Below are 19,431 nucleotides of genomic sequence, written 5' to 3'. Positions count from 1 at the left end.
TTCAAATGAAATTGGTGGTAATTGTTTTATAAACATTGCTTTGGGGAAAAAATTGTAGTATATTTACCTGTATATTTCTGAAAGTGCAAATCTTTGTTTTTTCTAAGATATGACAACATTGCAAGGTTTTATAAACATTTTACACACCTCTACATTGTAAGTATATACACTCACTTTATACACTCATTTGTGTACCTACAATTATTTTCCAGATTGAAAAATCAACTGAATGGTGCTGTGGTTTGACAATATTTCTGAATGAAGTTATAAAAACCTGTTTGACTTACTGTACAAGTACTGTTTTGTTTCAACAATATATATCAGACCTTGTGCAAAAGTCAAATTAAAGGGCTTTCGTACTAGGTATATATATGAACTTGGACCATGGACCACAAAACCAGTCATAGGTTTTAAAATTTTGGATATTGTGATTTACATATACATGATGAATACATACAGTAAGCTTTTAACTGATATGTGGTTAATTAAGATAGGATAATATTTGGCTGACATACAACTATTGAATTTCTGAAATCTGAAGGTTCAAAATATTCTAAACATTAAGAAAAAATATTTTTAAAGCTGTCTAACTGAATTGCTTAACAAGAATAATGAAAAAAGAAAGCAGAATAATGATTAAAGGTTGAGTTACAGGGTTCATACACATTTTTACTACTAAAATTCAATGACTTTTCCAGCACTTTCAAGCAAATTTTCATGACCTAATGTTTCATGTAATGTCTACGTATACATGGTAAATAATAAGTAAAACTATCCATGTTTAAAGTTTTTACAGCATACCATAAAACATGCAACAATCTATTTAGTTTAAATTAATCTTTATATCTATTTCAAATGTATTTAGATAATGTTCACACAGCACTAATAATGTGAGAGCATGTGTTTGACTAGGACAGAAAAGAAGTAAAGACAACTAACCTATATTTAAGTATACGGACATTTGTTAAACTAATTTCCATGACTTTTCCAAAACTTTGTGGGTTTTTCAGTTTTCCAAAACTTTTCCAGGCCTAAAAAATGCCATGCCAAAATTCCATGACTTTTCTGGGTTTTTCATGACTGTATGAAACCTGCAGTTTTGATATAATTACAGTAGAACATTTACAAGAAAATCTTCATGAATCATGTTCTTTTTTTATTTTAATAATTATTTTTCCGCATAAATGAAAATTCTATAAAAATACACAAATATAACACTGATTGTGCAATATAATGGCTTGTGCTCCAGGATCACATATGCATGTTCTAGGATAATAGAAATGTTTATGTGATTGAACCAGCAAAAAGGAAAACTAAATCAACTTGTAGTGCTACATATCATCAAGCCTGAGAAAAGAACCCAGTGCAACAGACACAGTCAATGATAACATTAACTTTCTGTCTTATAACACTTTAAAATACTGTCTGTCTGTGTTTCGTATGCCATGCAAATAAACTTAGTCCCTGTAGTTCCTATTGTGCTGGATTAGACCCTGTTCCTAAGTAGGAGCTAATTTACTTCCAGCAAATGCCATTACTAGGACTAAATTCCTACTTAGTTCCTGCAGTGCAAACATGTCATACAGTCAGTAGCTTCATGGTTCTAGTAACTCTGTTGCGAATGCTGCTTTACTGATGTGCTTTGTAAAAAATCAGCTCTACATTATACTACATAGTAAAAGTGTGTAACATATGTTTGTGTCCAGGCATGTAAATGCTACTGACCAGGTGAGATGATGTAGAAGAAGTTCTTGAACTCGTCCATCCAGACCTCTGCCAGCCGTCTGTTGTTCTTGTTGATGATTTGCCCAGTTCCACCAGGGAACGTGTAAGGCGTTGCTTTACGAAACACGTGACCAACGTGAGAACATGTGACAATCTCAAGCGTCCCGCCACACTGCCAAATCTGATAAACACAGATCAAAATTAGCTCTCAAAGCAAAAATTATTCATCAGTAGTAACATCAGTGCATTACCTGACAAAAGTCTTGTCACCTTTCCAAGTTTTAAGATCAACACATAATAACTTTTAGTTGATCATTTGGTATCAGAAGTGGCTTATATGAAAGGCAAAGGCCTCTAGATAACACTTATTTTACCAAAATAAAATATGATCATGATTGCAATTTTTATTATTTCATTAGGACAGTAAGGTCTGACTTTGCTTTGACAAAAAGTGTTGTCACTTAACAGAAATAATGTACAGTATTGAATATAAAGTCATGGTGCATCCATACATCTCTTCAATGACTCAAATAACTGGAATGGCAAAGAAAGTGTTCTTGCAGGACTCCCAGAGTTCATCAGGATTCTTTGGATTCATCTTCAATGCATCCTCCTTTCTCTTACCCCATGCTCGATAATGTTCATGTCTGGTGACTGGGCTGGCCAATCCTGGAGCACCTTGACCTTCTTTGCTTTCAGGAACTTTGATGTGGAGGCTGAAGTATGAGAACAGCACTATCCTGCTGAAGAATTTGCCCTCTCCTGTGGTTTGTAATGTAATGGGCAGCACAAATGTCTAGATACCTCAGGCTGTTGATGTTGCCATCCACTCTGCAGATCTCGCGCACACCCCCTTATACTGAATGAAACCACAAATCATGACTTTTACTTCACCAAACTTGACTGATCTCTGTGAGAATCTTAAGTCCATGTACGTTTCAATAGGTCTTCTCCAGTATTTGTGATGATCGGGATACAGTTCAACAGATGATTCATGAGAAAAATCTACCTTCTACCACTTTTCGAAATGACCCACTATAAGTCAAGTTATTATTTGTTGCTCTTACAAGTTTAGATTGACGACAAGACTTTTGTCAGGTAGTGTACTGTATATGGGACAGAATTACTAATAAAATGTTTGTTTGCCATTAAAACAGTACTGTCAGTATATACTAATCACATGCAGAGAAGACTTAGCACTGAAAATGCATGGATTACAGCTATTTTTGCACCCGACATTACTGAATATGCATTTGTTTCCCAGTCAGACACAAACATTATGCGAGGGGAATGTTTAAATGAACCGTGCAAGATGATTAACTAACAAACACAGAAGCCTTTCACCTTTGTATGTAAAAGATGTTTGTCATTAGCTACGTTTCCACCTATTTTTATTTGTATTTTGGACATGCTCAAAAAAAAAAAAAATGGTTGATGGAATCGACGAGATACGCATAAATTTAGCAAATGCCCATAAAAAATGTATGCGCATAACTGAGTAGGATAAACTTTTTATTCAATAAGAAAAGATGTGCATAAATTATGATAGAAACACTTTTACCGAACAAATTCCAGTATGTGCATTGAAAAAGTCATGTGATTTTGTTATTAGAGATCATGTGATGATAAAAATGTGCGTGAATAACCAAACCAGCAGGCTGACCACATTGTAAAAGATCTGAAATGTTGTTTTGGTCATTCTAAAACACCAGTATTAGTGTTATTATATTAATAATCACCTCCAGAACTGTCAAGAGCGTCTGCGCTCTGTGTATGATGCCTTCAAACGCCACCACGTGTTCATCGTGTGTCGGCATTGTCTTCTAAAGTGCAAGTAATTTATTAAATATGGAAAAGATTCAAGCAACCTTTTCTACCACAGCAAATTCAGTTTTGATATTTGGCGCCAGTTAATCAGGAAGTGACAAATTTGTTCTCTTTGACTACTTGGATTGAAAACGCTACTTTATTCGCACATCTTTCATGCAATATTCCAGTAATGCGCATAACTTTTATTTCCATCTTTGGATGGAAACATAGCTATTGTCTTGTTGTCACTTACAGTATATTAAGCTTATCTATTTAGGAATATGCCTATTCTTGGCCAAAAAACAAATAAATATATTTATTCATTCATTTTCTTTTCGGCTTAGTCCCTTATTAATCTCCACACCAATGAACCACCAACATATACAGCATATCTTTTACACAGCAGATGCCTTTCTAGCCGCAACCCATCACTGGGAATCATCCATACACACTCATTCACACACTCATACAATTTTAGCATACCCAATTCACCTGTACCACATGTTTTTGGACTGTGGGGGAAACCAGAGCACCAGGAGGAAACCTACGTGAGCACAGGAAGAACATGCAAACTCCAAACAGAAATGCCAACTGACCCAGCCGAGGCTTGAACTTGACCGAGCTTCTTGCTGTGAGGTAAATGTGCTACACACTGTGCCACCAAATAAATATGACTGAATAAAATAAAACTACAATATGTGCAATATGTGTACCATAGCATTTATTAAAAAACACAAACTTTGACATTCTAAACACTGATTCATTTCTTAACACACATAACTGTCTAGCCTACCTTTACCCTCAGGGGAGAATTAAATATATATTGCGCTGTGTCTTGTCATAGTAAATCAACTGCACATTAAGAGCACTAGCTCTGCTTATTTGCCACTACACAAATTAACCCTGTTCTTTTTACATACTGTAGGTTGATATGCAAATACAATGTTACGTCTTTGTGCATTGTCTGTAAATGATCTGCAGAAATTTGGAATTGCAAACTCATGCAAATTTGCCCCGTTTGGTAAATCTGAACCTATATATAAAGAAGTGGATCTGCAATGGTGGTTGACTGATATTAGCAGTGAAACTGACCCTAAATGAGATCTCCAGGTTTTCTCCTCCCCAGATGTCCATTCCTGCATCATATGTGCCGATCTCCTGGAAATAATCTCTGTCTATAGAGAAGAGGCCACCTGCCATTGTCGGGGTCCTAGTGGAAAAAAACACAAAGCAAAACACACAAGTTTAATTCTAAGCTGCAAAAACAGGCCCTTAAGGGGAATGATCATATCTCATAAAAGCAGCTCTTCCTCTCCTGTTCACTCCATCACAAACAAGCACATCGCGTGTCACTCAGACGAACCAGATCCTCAATAGAAATGACATGTTTACATGTGCCTATTTTGGCAACAACATATCCTTCTTTAAATATCTTTCAGTCTCGTTCGTCCATTTCCCTCAGCAGGCACCCTCTGTTCTTTCCTGTTTTCCTTCCATCCATCCCCTGCAGCACGTCTCATTCACAGTCATGTTTTCCTCAAGTAAGAACCTGTTGTTGTTATGCTCTCAAGTTGTTTTCATGCAGAGAACCAGGCGCTGATGTAAAAAGTAGACGAAGCAAATAAGGGATCGCGAGGGGAAAAAATGCAAAAACAGAAAGCGAAGTGGCGACAGAACGTTGTGATAAAACAACCGCCCAGCTCTGAAAAACACAGGGACTCTGAAGATATTTAACAGCAGAAGGCTAAGAGCTGCTGTGTTCCTGCAGTTATGAGGTGAGCAAAGTGCTGGTGTGGATTTAACGCTCCCCCTCGTCTGCGTGTGTTTTAACTGCGGTGTTTAGCTTCAGGGCCGGAGAAACACTTTTATATTCCACAGTTGTAAGTTTCACGTAAAATACCTTTCCGGAAAAGAAAAGAGATAAATGTTGAATTTGCATTTAAAAAGTCTTTACAAATCGCCCTGTGGTTAACACACATTTTCACTCAGCTGTGGTGCTCGTATATGCACCATGAGTTCAGATCTGACTTGTGATATGTATTCCTTTTCTCGTCTTTTTATCTTCTTAAGCTCATTTAAAAAAAAAGAGATTTCTAAAAGAATGAACTTGAATTTGGACTCCAAAGAGAAGCATTGTTTGAACTGCAATTACATCACAATTTATGATTTCTTTGGAAAACTGTACAGTGTGGGCTTATTATACATGTAACAATATCATGGGCTGATGTGAATGCAAACAAAACTGTTATCTATAGTTGTCATTTTTAGAATTAGGGTTTGGTTTTGGGTTATTGCATGTGATTATGTATAACTGTTAAATATTACAGTAAGTTCATGTAATGTGTACTAGGGATACTAATTTCGGTTAATTTTGCGAACCGACAACTGCCGCTTGTTAACCGTGAACTGGTCAGATTAATATTAAATTATTATTTATTTTAAAAAATAATAATTAATGTGTCTATTTTGTGTCTGACACATTAATTATTGCTTTTTAAAATACTGATTTATTTTAACATGCGAACATTTTTACAATAGAACATCTTCACGCAATTGCAGTGTTTCCAACAGCATAGAAAAAAAGAACAAACTAAATAAAAAGAATAAAATAAACAGTCCTGCCCAAGATATTTTTCACTTAAATGACAAATTTAGAGCACAAAACGAAAACACTGACTGAATCCTTTTTAAGAACCAGCATACAGTACTGTTTTTTCCCCCACCAGTCTACCTCAAATTTATTGCTCCACAGAAAATATGCAGTTAATTAACGCTTCGCTGTAATTTTTATATCATAAACTTCTGTCAACATTTTCAATAGAAGTTATTATTTGAAACATTATGTCTTGAGCTTCTGATTTTACCTTAGAGCTTGTGTGCTTTTATTTCCTCTCTCGTGCACTGTGTGTAATGAATTAAAGACACCGACAAGGTTCATATGTTGATTTTTTGTAAAGTAAAGGCTACTGTAGCATATAATTATTTAGTTGTTTACATAGGATACTGCATTAATTTGCAAACAGTTTTATAAGCTATAAAATGAAAGCCTCAGTTTGGTGCGCAGCTATCATTATGCAAAAATCAAGAAAATCTTTGTATTTGTTTGTATTAGAAACTATTAATAACTGTAATTTTACAAATGGAAAATTTTGGTATGTTGATTGTACACTATCATCACAACTATAGCCTTATTGTTGTGTTTATGAGCGGTGCCGGCGCATACTCTGATGGAGAGAAAATCCTTATGCTCAGACTAGTGGCTGGCTTGTTTCCAAAGCAGTGCACATTTTAGAAAGTTTTATTTTGTGGCTTCTTTCTCCAACTGTGCAAATAAACAGAAGTGTTTATGGAGCCAGGACAGAAGCAATTAGCATCAGCACTGGTTTGGCATCAACTTGTCTTTGTCAAACTGTGACCAGCAATATTCTTCCTTCATTTTGCTTCTTTGCCAAAATATGTCTGTAGGCTTGCATGTGTTACTGTAAAAAAATAAATAAATAAATAATAATAATATATATATATATATATATATATATATATATATATATATATATATATATATATATATATATATATATATATATATATATATATATATATATATATGTGTGTGTGTGTGTGTGTGTGTGTGTGTGTATATATGTGTGTGTGTGTGTGTGTGTGTGTGTGTGTGTGAGTGTGTGTGTGTGTCTTTTTCTTGTCTGTTCAACAAAACAAGACTATATTATGAAATATTATTAATATTTTAATATTTTTTAACGGATGAATAATGAATGTTACTCTTGTAAACACTATATAGCTGATTATATTGAGCATAAACATTTCTCATGAAAAAAGTTATTACTGAATCTGTCCAAACTCCCACAGGAGTGGAAGTTTATAATCTTAATTATTTGAACGATTTATTCATTTGAAGTTGGTAAATCTCTAATGTTCAACAAGGTGGCATTTATTTGATCAAGAATGCAGTATAACAGCATTATTGTATAAAAATATTTTGTTTCAACTCAATTATTGCAGCATATTCTAAGAACAGTGGTGGGTATATTAGCCTTGAACTGTTTCTGCTGAAAACTGTGGTTAGTAATGTAATCGGTTTACTCAGTTACACTACCGATCAAAATTTTGGAGTTTTAAATGTTTTAAAATATGCTTTTCCTGTTCACCAAGGTTGCATTTATTTAATTAAATATACAGTACATATTGTAAAATTGTAAAAGATTATTGCACTATAAAATATCTGTTCAAAAGTGGTTTATAATTAAATTAAAATAGAAAATTAGAAAATTTGTTAGAATGTAAATCAGAAAAGAGAAAAAAGGAACAAAACCAATTAAGAATGCTTTACTGCCATTGTGTAAATAATATGCAATTATGTAATCCATTTAAAGTAACAGTAATCCGATTATGAGCATTTTAAACTGTGAAGTAATCTAATTACAGCTACCAGTGATTGCGTAATCCAGACTTCATGTAATCAGCTTGTTTAAGCACAGTTTGAAACTGTTGCTATCATTCACCTGTTTAAATACTGTTTTAGTGGAGTTACATTCCCTATTCTCATAGAATGTAAACGGTCGCTGGAGTGAACAGGAATTTTGTATATAACCCAGAAGTTGCAAATATAACTTTTTATAGTGAAAAAAAGTCTGCATTGACAACAAAGTGGTAAATAGGACTTAATTTTTTTATTTTTTCTAATCCCAATATGACAAGCGCCAAAGTGAAAAAAGTAATTCAAACTTTTAATTTAATTTGTAGCAAGAAAGCAATTTAAAAAAAAAACTAATCGTGTTAGCTTTAAAAAATGTTAAAATTGTGTAAATGTACAAGTATGTTTTATGTAATGTTTGAGATTTATCTGTGTAATATAAGCCTAAACTTGTAATACAATGATCCCTCGCTATAATGCAACTCACCTTCGCGGCCTTACAGTTTTGCAGATACAGTCTGACATGCTTACTTTTATTATTTTTTTTACAGCTCATTGTGTTTTGCGTCCTTATTGGCTGTAGACCATTGTCAATCAATTTTCCACATGTCTCCATGTCTCAGTTCAACTTGCCAAATTTACATAAATCACAGGCCAAATACAGGGTACGCACACTGGCGCCTCAAGTTGGCAGCTGTCTGCAGTGCCCAGCTATGACTCAGGACACGGTTTATATTTCTGCCGTGCCATCTGAATAATTCATTTTAAATAACATACTAACATACGACCCCCTAAAAGATGGGAGTCTGCTTTCGCTTTGTGGATCAATGAATGCAGGGAAAAGAACATTACGCTGGATGCCAACATTATTCACACAAAAGCTAAAACGCTTTATGAATCTTTTGCTGACAGAGATAAATGTGTGTTTCTGACAACAGGTGTGGACCTTTGTTTTTTATTCTATAATAGTGGACTTATTTTGCATCAAAAGTTTAAGTTTTAAACCCGAGAACAGTGTGAAAATGATAATGCCTGTCTCAGAAAAGTGTATAAAGTCTATAATAATTGTAAAAAATATAGGTGACTAGTTTGCGGATTTCGCCAATCGCAGGTTATTTTTAGAACATAACTCCCGGAACCACTGTAAATTACTTTTGGACCAGGGGCGCCCAAGCTGGAGCGCATACTCTGGTCCCCTAGGCTCTGTAATGTTTGGGGAAATTCGAAATTGAACCAACCCAACCCATTACAAATGGTTTAAGATGGCAATGAAAATTTTAAAATTGCAACCAGCAGAGCCTGAAAAAATAATTTTTTATTAAAATTTTTTTACCAATCACTGACAATTCATATGGAAGTTAAACCTTTAAATATGGGTGTATAGCAGTTAGGTAGTCTGGATTTTCTCATCTGGCTGCACAATAATCCTGATTTGCACGTTACCTGACAGGCAGCGTTCGGTCTCCTTTCCTGCGGTCCATCTCTCTCTGTGGGACAGGATACCAGCGGAAGTTCAGCTTCCAGTTGAACCCACCATATGTCATATCAGAGCCTGCCATGTACTCAAACGTGTCATCGCTGATCACGTCAATGATGGGACACACTACGGTTTTCCTGCCAAACACACAAACAAATGTTATTAGCGGCGCTCTTTCACTGCTTTACCCAAAACGACCTCAACCATCTCAACTAATGAGTTCTGTCCGCCACAGAATGTCCTTTTTTTGTTTCTGAATTCAGCTGGCAAACGCTCAGACACACCTCTCTGTACTCAAACAGATGCAGACGCAAATCAGAGGGGACGTCTCGCTAAACTTGTGTCATCAATCAGCACCAAGCAGCCCACTGTGATGCTAGCCCAGACGATGAGGACAGATCGCACACATACACACAACCACGCACACACACACAAGCACTGCAGGCTCACTTTCCTTTCCTAAATTCAGCAGACTGAAGCATCGTCGGCTAATGATGCCCCAACAGGCCGCCCGAGGCCAGACAACACAGAAAATCAGCACGCGTGTGTGTGTGTGTGTGTGTGTGTGTGTGTGTGTGTGTGTGTGAGCATGTGAACATGTTTAGAAGAGACGAGGGATGCTCTGCGCATCTTTTAAAGACTCAAAATCAGATAAAAGTGAGTTCACAATTCCATATCCAACAAGTTCTTCATTTCAGGCACAAACGCAGCCTGAGGTGGAACCAAACTACAAAAAATGCAATAAAGCGCTGGGAAAAAACAAATCTTTAAGAGTTATTGATTGCTATGCTCTCAGCAAACCAACTTGCCAAAAGGGTGGAAATGAAAGCGTGTGTGAAAATTAATGGTTTGTTTTTTATGTTCCACCACAAATTGCAGAAATGAAATGAAAGGCATGTGCTGGGTGTAACTTTCTTTTTTTTTTTTTTTGCACCACATGTATGTGTGAAATATCAGTAAACTAGTGGAATGCCATTTCCCAACCACTGGCAATAAATCTGAAAAACAAATCACCAGCAATGAAAATTATTGCAACATCCCAAATAAATAGCAACATACAGTTGAAGTCAGAATTATTCGCCCCCTTTTGATTTTTTTTTTTTTTTTAAGATTTCCCAAATGATGTTTAACAGAGCAAGGAAATTTTCACAGTATGTCTGATAATATTTTTTCTTCTGGAGAAAGTCTTATTTGTTTTATTTCGGCTAGAAAAAAACAGATTTACATTTTTTAGAAACACTTTTTTGGGACAATTTTATTAGCCCCTTTATGCAAATTTTTTTCGATAGTCAACAGAACAAACCATCGTTATACAATAACTTGATTAATTATTAACCTGCCTAGTTCACCTTATTAACCTAATTAAGCCTTTAAATATCACTTTAAACTGTACAGAAGTGTCTTGAAAAATATCAAGTAAAATATTATTTACTGTCATCATGACAAAGATAAAGTAAATCAGTTATTAGAAATAGGTTTCTGAAACTATTATGCTTAGAAAGGTGCTGAAACAATATTCCCTTCATTACACAGAAATTGGGAAAAAAATAAATAGGAGCGCTAATAAGTCAGGGGGGCTAATAATTCTGACTTCAACTGTATGTGCTGAAAAACCTACAGTATAGTGACTGAAGACAATTGAGTTCACACTTAGCTGATGATTGATAATAAAGTGTGTTTGGCATGTTGTCCCGGGAGAGAGCCCTGAGCTCAGAACATCCTTTAGCCCGGGGCTCCCTCCCCTTTCATCAAGTAAGAAGTGAGTCTGAGCTCAGGTAGGTCTCAAGAGCTCCCCCGAATTAGGGGTTGCCACAGCGGAATTGACCACCAACTACACCAGCCTATGGTTATGTGGTGAAATCCCAGTACTAAAAACTCATATACTGTAGTAATTTGGTTTATTAAATTCACTTATACTGCATGTCTTTGGACCGGAGTACTCTGGAAAAACCCATGTGAGCACAAGTAGAACATGTAAACTCTACACAGAAATGCCAACTGGCCCAGCTGGGAATCGAACCAGTGATTTTCTTCCTGTGAAACGACAGTGCTAACCACTGAGCTGCTGTGCTGCCCTGTGCTGAATTAATCTTGGAAAGTGTGGGAGGAGTAGGGTTGAATGAGGGATTCTTCAAGGTGAAGTAAAGTACGACTAAAGTACGGAAATCTGGTTACTTATGTTTGTTTGGATTTGTCAGATTGGTAAATTATAAAATAGCTAATGCAGGACCAGTTGTGGTCAATCATAAGCATGTTTTGAATTTTTAGATTGTGGCGAGGGGGTGGCGCCGAGAGCCGTGGAAAGGAGATAAGGCCGACGCTTGAGTGAGAATGAGAAACACCTATGGCGCACACTGGCCTTGTTTGTTTGTTTTCAGTTCAACGGCAGTCTCTGTGAGGACCTGCCATCTGTTTGTTTGGTTTTTCTCTTTAATAATTTATTTAAATTTTGTTGGTTCTCCACCTCCTTCTTCCCGATGGCCAGGAGGCTGTTTAAAATCATTACATAGATGAAAAAAATTTAGGGAGAAAAAACCATATATCCCTTATGAGGACCAAGATAATTGTACATGTATTGAACAATTTTGTGTTAACCTGCCATAGAAGAAATTGTTGTTATACAATATTTCTAACCACTAAACCGAGCCTTATTCCTATACCTAACTCTCATAGAAACCTGTTTGCATTTCATTCATTCATTGATTATCTTTTTTTGGCTTAGTCCCTTTATTAATATGGGGTTGCCACAGCGAATGAACCGCCTACCTATCAAGCATATGTTTTACGCAGTGGATGCCCTTACAGCTGCAACCCATCACTGGGAAACATCTAAACACACTCATTCACACACATACATTTCAGACAATTTTATCTCACCCAATTCACCAATAGCGCATGTCTTTGAACTGTGGGGAAAACTGGAGCACCCGGAGAAAACCCACACAAACACGAGGAAAACATGCAAACTCCACACAGAAATGCCAATAGATCCTGCCGAGGCTTAAACCACCGAGCTTCTTGCTGTGAGGCAATCGTGCTACCCAGTGCGCCACCGTGCAGCCTGTTTGCCTTTCAAATTTCCATGTGTTTTATGAGATTCATCCATTCCTGTGCACTTAAATAGTGTACAAACAATTACATCCAATTCATTTGTTTAAAGACAACAGAAATGAGTCATAATAAATTATTTATTAAAACTCAGCACTTGGGAAATTTTTTTTATTTCACAGGTGGGCCAATTATCTTGTCTTCAACTGTATATTTTGTATTCTAAATTTGTAAATATTTAAATATTTAAATACAGAATTAATAAATAATCCTCCTGCAGAGGTGAAAATGTCAAAGTTCTAGGCTTGGGGTGAGTGTCCACTGAAGCATATGTTCCTTTCTGTTGTTGTCAATAGATGTGTTGTGTTTTTTGAACACCAGCAGCTTAGCAAGATGCCAGAGCTACACTTACATCACAGTGTTATGCCCACAGTGGCACCTTCTCCTTTGTCGTTTTTGCTGTTTTTTAACTGAAATAAAAACTATTAGGTTCAGCAAGGAGCACTGGCTTTATATCAGAAGTATCTGCATATTTTAGCAGCAGTCAGGTTTTACTGATTATGTGAAAAGTATCAAAAAATGACTGATATCCAACATTAGATTCTTGGCAAGATAAGTTAGCTTCCAATTTTATGCTTAAAATGTACAATTAACAATCATAACTTACAAAGTGCTGCATTTCAAAAGCGGTTGTGCTTACTTGTCAAGTTTGATGCGAGAGAGCAGAGGCTCGAGCCAGCCGGTGGTGCACTCACAGTGGGCATCCAGAAAGGTGATCACCTGACCTGTGGAGATTGATGCCCCCTTCAACCGAGCGCGAATCAGGCCTGAGCGCTGCTCCATTCGCACCACCCTCACAGGAACCTCCAACTTCCGCACATAATGCTCCAGCTGCCGCTTTAGGAAGTCTGAGGCACACAGAGGTAAAAAAAAAGTGCATATATTGCTTAGACATATTATTCAGCTATAAACAAAATTAAAAGATCACTTAAAAAGTTATAGTTCAGAGAGTGAGGAAAATGTCATTTTGCTATGGTGATTACATTAGTCATGACTTTTCTTCCTAATTTAAAATACAAAAATTAAAAAAATATAAGAATAAAAAAAAATTCAATTCCCATTTTTGGACAACATAATGGCAATCTTTTTATTTCAAAAGAGATATTTGTATTAGGTGGAATAACACTGATTTTCAGTCAAAGCTAAACATTTGTTTTCACCAGTTGTCATTTTCTAAACAGTTAACAAAATAAATAACTTGTGTACTTAAATAGTATTTTCATTTGACATTAGGAACAATAAAGACTATTAAATAATAGCAGACCATTAAATAAAACATATATCAGCCTTTTACTTAAACCTATGCTAAGTGATGTCTTAATATAATCCACTGCTGTGTATACAGGCAATATAATGAGGATGTGGGTGCAAGTACATTTATTTATTCATTCATTCATTTATTTATTTTCTTTTCGGCTTAGTCCCTTTATTAATTCAGAGTCGCCACAGCAGAATGAACCGCCAACTTATCCAGCATATGTTTTACGCAGCAGATGCCCTTCCAGCTGCAACCCATCACTGTGAAACACCCATACAGGCTCATTCACACACATACACTACAGAAAATTTAGCTTACCCAGTTCACCTATAACACCTACTGTATATCTTTGGACTTGTGGGGGAAACCAGAGCACCCAGAGGAAATCCACACGGACACAACATGCAAACTCCACAGAGAAATGTCAACTGACCCAGCCGAGGCACGAATCAGTGATCTTCTTGCTATGAGGTGACAGCAGTACCCACTGAGTCACTGCGCCGCCTCACAGGTACATTCAATGTAATAAATAATTCATTCCTTTTCCTTCGGCTTACTTTCTTATTTTTTAAGGGTCAACACAGTGAAATGAACTGCCAACTATTCCGGAATATGTTTTTTGCTGCGGATGTCCTTCCAGCCATAACCCAGTACTGGGCAATATATTAATTTCATTTTAATATTAATTAATGCAAATTTAACCTTTAAAATCTTTAAAATTACATCTTCCAGATGTAATAAACATTAAATACATCTCTTGACCAAGAATTAAGACAAAACATTAAACGTTTTGAGGGGCCCATTATAAAGCTTATAAGTCTGGCTCATGAATATTAATTAGGTTATGCAACATTCATAACTTTAACCAACTGTGTGATCATTTGTTTAATGAACTGCCAATGCCTCCAGTCAGATAAGGCTTTTCATTGCTTCTAAAATTCTCTTTTTACGTGGCCGTCTCCGCGGTTAAACAAAGGGGAAAATTTACTGCCTAAAAAGGCGCATGAGGGGGTAAGTTCTTGTTCTTGGCGATGCACAGGAAAGCTTTCTTTAACAATTTTTCCCCACTTCAATCATTAATGAAGTATTGCTCTACATCAGCATCTGCTGTGGGCGGTTCGCTTCTCTCTGCCAGTAACGGCTCTCTGCTCATGTGGATCCACATCCTCAGCTGCTGCAGTGATGATCACAAAACGCTCATCTTCCAGGTACTGCTGTGCCATATCAATGCTTTCTGTTTTGGTCAAATAAGCTAGATAAAAGACAGCGAATGGCCTGACACGAAAATCATACTGTGTTCAGGCACATAAAGGTCAGACTGAAACTCTGAAGTAATACAGGCGATGCCTGCGAAACATCAATGTCAATTTACAGTTACATTTATGGAAAACATAAAATATTTATGGGTTCTTAAAGGGATAGTTCATCCAAAAATGAAAAGTCTGTCATCATTTTCTTCAATACTTGGTCTATACGAGTTTAAGCTTTTTGGTTCGGTTGAGTACAACAAAGATATTTTGAAAAGTTTTGAACACCTGTAATCACAAAGCAAGTAAAACAAATACTGAGTAAGTCAATGGTTACAGGTTTCCAACATTTTTCAAAATATCTTCTTTTGTGTTTAACAGAAGAAAGAACCTCAAATGTTTGGTTTACATTTATTCAGATGATTAATATAGTCAAATAACTGGAAGTAATGTTTTGATTTGCAGAACTGCAAGTTCTTCAATAAAACAAGAGTTATACAAAGCTGTAATGATCTTAGGCTTGATATTTAATTTTGTTGCTAGCATTTACATTTCTATTAGTTAGATAGAATATCTGATTATTTGAATATGTTAACAATATATTACTTATATTTTGCAGCTGTTTTGTACAGTAAATTTCTTGACTAATCCTTAACATTTGTAAATCAATTGTGCATTTAAAAACACTCAAGGGATGCAAACATCTCAACTGTACAGTATATCTTTTAAAAGTAACTGTTGAACATTTCAGTACTGTTGGAATGACAAATCATTATTAAACTATGTGTTCAACATACTTGTCAATGTGACAGTGTACTCTGTAAGTAATTATTGATGTAAATTATGGCTATACGTGTCATGGTCCTGACCTGACAGTCTTGTCCAAGGGTCACCAATCCTGGTCCTGGAGGGCCGGTGACCCTGCAGTGTTTAGGTCCAACTTTCCTCAACACAACACACCTGCCTGGGTGTTTCAAGTATATCTAAGACCTTGATTAGCTGGTTCAGGTGTGTTTGATTAGGGTTGGAGCTAAAATCTGCAGGACACCAGCCCTCCAGGAACAAGTTTGATGACCCCTGGTCCTGTCTGTCCTGTCAGTGTTTAATGTTTCTCTGTTTGTTCTGTGCTTGTTTTCATGGCTTTGCCATCATTTGTGTGTGCCATGTGCTCATCTTATCTTTCCTCCTTGTTTTCAGTTACTCCGCTCTCTTATTTAGACCTAGTTGTCCTAAATATTTTCACCTGTCTCTCGTGTGTTTTGTTTCATATATTGTGCTGTGTGTTCTAATTTCTTTGGTGGTTCATTCCATGTGAGCTTGTATTTGCTTATCTTGTATCTTATCCTTGTATCCTTCCACTGTATTTTGTCTTGTCTGTTCTTCTAGTTCTTTTGTTTCTTTATTTATAATTTGTAGCTACTTAACTATTTTCTTTGGTTTGTTCCTAGTGTTTACTTGATTTTGTTCTAATATTTGTCTTTGTTTTCTTAGTGGTGGCTTCATGAAACAATGTGTCGAAAATGTGAAAATGTGTCGAAGCTTCGAAATGTTTCGAAACACTTGCGCTTCGGAATCTTGACACTGTATCGAAACGCCAGTTTCACGTCAGCCATCCCTATCTTTTATCCTTTAACCATTTTTGTTTTATTTTCCTGTCAATCCCAGCCTTGTATTAGTAATGGGGTACATGAATAGCTAGTGTGTTTCTCATACTGATAAAGTTCCGGTGACGCTGAAGCGTAAAATGAGACAAAAAGCCGTTTGCTCGCACTCGCCCGTCAGAATCGGCAGACTAGCCTAGAAGCTCCATTGAATATACTGGGAAAAAATAAATGCTCATATTATAAAGACATGGCAGGGAAAATTTAATTTATTGCAGTGCTTCTTGTACAATCTGAGACCCACTTTATATCAAATATCACTCAGCCAGAGGAGATCGCTGATTTTTTTTAAAAACAGACCTTAAACGCTCCGATTTTGCATTGGCATACAATTCACCGGAAATGATTAACCCAGGTTACTGGCAAATTAAAAGTCCTATTAGCATGCTTCGACATATAACTTATTGATTATTAGTTGTCTTTTTGATTGTTTTTATTTCTCTCTTTAAAATTCTAGAAGTCTTTATTTCAGTTTAGTCCATTTTGCCTAGTCAGTGTAGTTTCATTTCTACTAGGATATATATTTGTTAGTTCTGGTTTTGACCCCTGTTGCTCCTACTTCTGGCTGGCTGTTTATTTGGGTTCCATCTTGACTCTACCACTGGCTTCCTTGTGTTATTGCCCTTACTGTTTGGACCTTGTCATCTCTTTGTCTGTATTCTTGTGCTTAATTCCGTCAATAAATACCTTTTGTTTTGTTCAGTCTTGATTTGAATGAGCCTAACGTTGGAGCACATCTGATTTCTGATCCAATTTCTGAAAGCTGATTCCAGCAGCGAGGGGCGTAGTAGCTGAAAGCAGATTCCCCCTGCTTTGACTGAACTCTTGGTATTTCCAGTTTATTTGATCCTAATGATCTAAGTGATCTATTAGCCTTGTATTCAGTTAACAAATCTGTGATGTTTTGAGGTCCTAGGTCATTTAGTGATTTATAGACAAGTAATAATACTTTAAAATCTATTCTGAATGTAACTGGGAGCCAGTGTAAAGACCTGAGGACAGGTGTGATGTGCTCTGATTTTCTGGTTCTGGTCAGAATCCTGGCCGAAGTATTCTGGATGAGCTGCAACTGTCTGACTGTCTTTTTGGGAAGGCCCATGAAGAGGCCGTTACAGTAATCCACCTTGCTGCTGGTAAAAGCATGAACAAGTTTCTCAACGTCCTCACTGAAACAAGGCATCTAATTCTTGCAATGTTTTGAGATGATAGTATGCTGATTTACTGTACAAACTGCTTTGACATGACTATTGAAACTCAGATCTCCCTCCAGAGTCACACCAAGATTCTTGACCTTATTTTTTGTTGCTTGACAACAAGATATGCCAAGGTATGCATTCACTTTGAGAACCTCATCTCTGTTCCCAAATGCAATGACCTTAGTTTTCTTTGGTTAACTGAAGAAAGTTTTGGCACATCCAACTGTTAATTTCATCAATGAATTGGCAGAGGGTGTCAATGGGGCTGTAGTCAGGCAGTAAGGCTAGGTAGATCTGAGTGTCATCAACATAGCTGTGCAAGAGACTAAACCAGATCCAAGTTACTATTTTACAAGTGGTCTGATAACAAAGTAAAGCCCTAATTATAGCTCTAAATTGCCAACCACGAATAGACCTTGACAACCTTAGTATTATCTGATGTCTTCCACATGATGTTACATGTTGTATGCAGCTGATGTGAACTGTAAAAGAGTTTATGCTAGAGGCAAGACAATAAGTTGCCAGTCTGGAAGTTTTTCCCAATGAAAAAACAACTGCAGTGTATTCTTTTGCTGTAGTTAAGAGATAGTTCATACAAAAATGATAATTTACTTACAATCTACTCACGTTCAAAGCAATATTATTATTTTTTTCTTCCATTAAACACAGAAGGTATTTAAAAAACTGAAAACTTGTAATAATAGACATCCATAGTTGGAGAATCAAATACTATGGTAGTCAATGGTTATAAGTTTTCAACATTTTTCAAAAAACCTTCTTTTGTGTTTAATAGAATAAAAGCACTCATAAAGGTTTGAAACAAGCACTAGTATGAACAAGTATGAAACAAGGGTGAGTAAATGATGACCAAATTTTCATTTTGGGGTGAACTACCCCTTTAAAGTTTTAAAATAAATCTGTAGCTTTCCTTTTGTTTTTATAATCAGGTTTGGAAAAAGTAACATCGTTTTTGTTATATAATTGTCCAACATACGTAACATGATTATCATGTACCAAATATAAAGAGTTATAATTTGTTGGTATTGATTAAAAAACACACAATATTGGTTTATGGTATTTCTTTAATAAACTCAAAATAAAATCTCAATGTTAAGAAAAAAATAGGTCAAAAACACCCCTAAAAACCTACATTTGCCAAACACACACATCGACAGATCCAATCACAAGCCTTTAAGAGATCTGACAGGAGGACATGTCTGTGCAATACAGTCTACAGAGGCTTTATCTGCTCTCTCATGCTTTATTTGAGGCGTGATATGTGGAACAGAACAGAACGCTCTGAACTACAAAGGCAGCAGGAGCACAGCAATGATTTCTAATGCCAGCGACCCCCAGAAACACTCCAGAAGCGGAAAATAGTTTCACATACAGCCCAGAAAGGGCCTATTTTTTGATTAGGGATGCACTGAATATTTGGCTGCTGAAAATTATCAGCCAAAAACCAAAAATGTCATTTTCGCAGATAATTTTCAGACACTAAAAATTAGTAAAAAAGGC

At 36.2% G+C, this 19,431-nt stretch overlaps 1 protein-coding gene and 1 long non-coding RNA gene across 7 annotated transcripts in view; one reads left to right on the top strand and one right to left on the bottom strand.

Moving 5' to 3' along the window:
• Window positions 1-19,431, bottom strand: part of galnt1 (UDP-N-acetyl-alpha-D-galactosamine:polypeptide N-acetylgalactosaminyltransferase 1) — a 230,205-nt gene that overhangs the window by 26,211 nt on the left and 184,563 nt on the right. For 4 of the 6 annotated variants that reach the window (XM_087287129.1, XM_087287127.1, XM_087287131.1 and 1 more), the window contains 4 exons: window positions 13,192-13,399; window positions 9,410-9,580; window positions 4,627-4,744; window positions 1,726-1,906 (listed from right to left, as the gene is read on the bottom strand). In XM_087287129.1, coding sequence (XP_087143255.1) covers window positions 1,726-1,906; window positions 4,627-4,744; window positions 9,410-9,580; window positions 13,192-13,399 — 678 coding nt within the window. Of the gene's footprint in view, window positions 1-1,163; window positions 1,457-1,555; window positions 1,907-4,107; window positions 4,745-9,409; window positions 9,581-13,191; window positions 13,400-19,431 lie in introns of those variants that run through there. The other 2 variants (XR_015511495.1, XR_015511496.1) reach the window with 2 other exon arrangements.
• LOC147840305 (uncharacterized) lies at window positions 5,016-12,497 on the top strand. Its single transcript, XR_015511497.1, has 3 exons — window positions 5,016-5,309; window positions 9,746-10,594; window positions 11,223-12,497. It is a non-coding gene; the product is annotated as an uncharacterized LOC147840305 (long non-coding RNA).

The sequence above is a fragment of the Danio rerio genome, chromosome 16, assembly GCF_052040795.2.
Source record: "Danio rerio strain M-AB ecotype USA chromosome 16, GRCz13ab, whole genome shotgun sequence".
Taxonomy (NCBI): Eukaryota; Metazoa; Chordata; class Actinopteri; order Cypriniformes; family Danionidae; genus Danio; species Danio rerio.
This window is presented reverse-complemented; position numbering and strand designations above follow the sequence as displayed.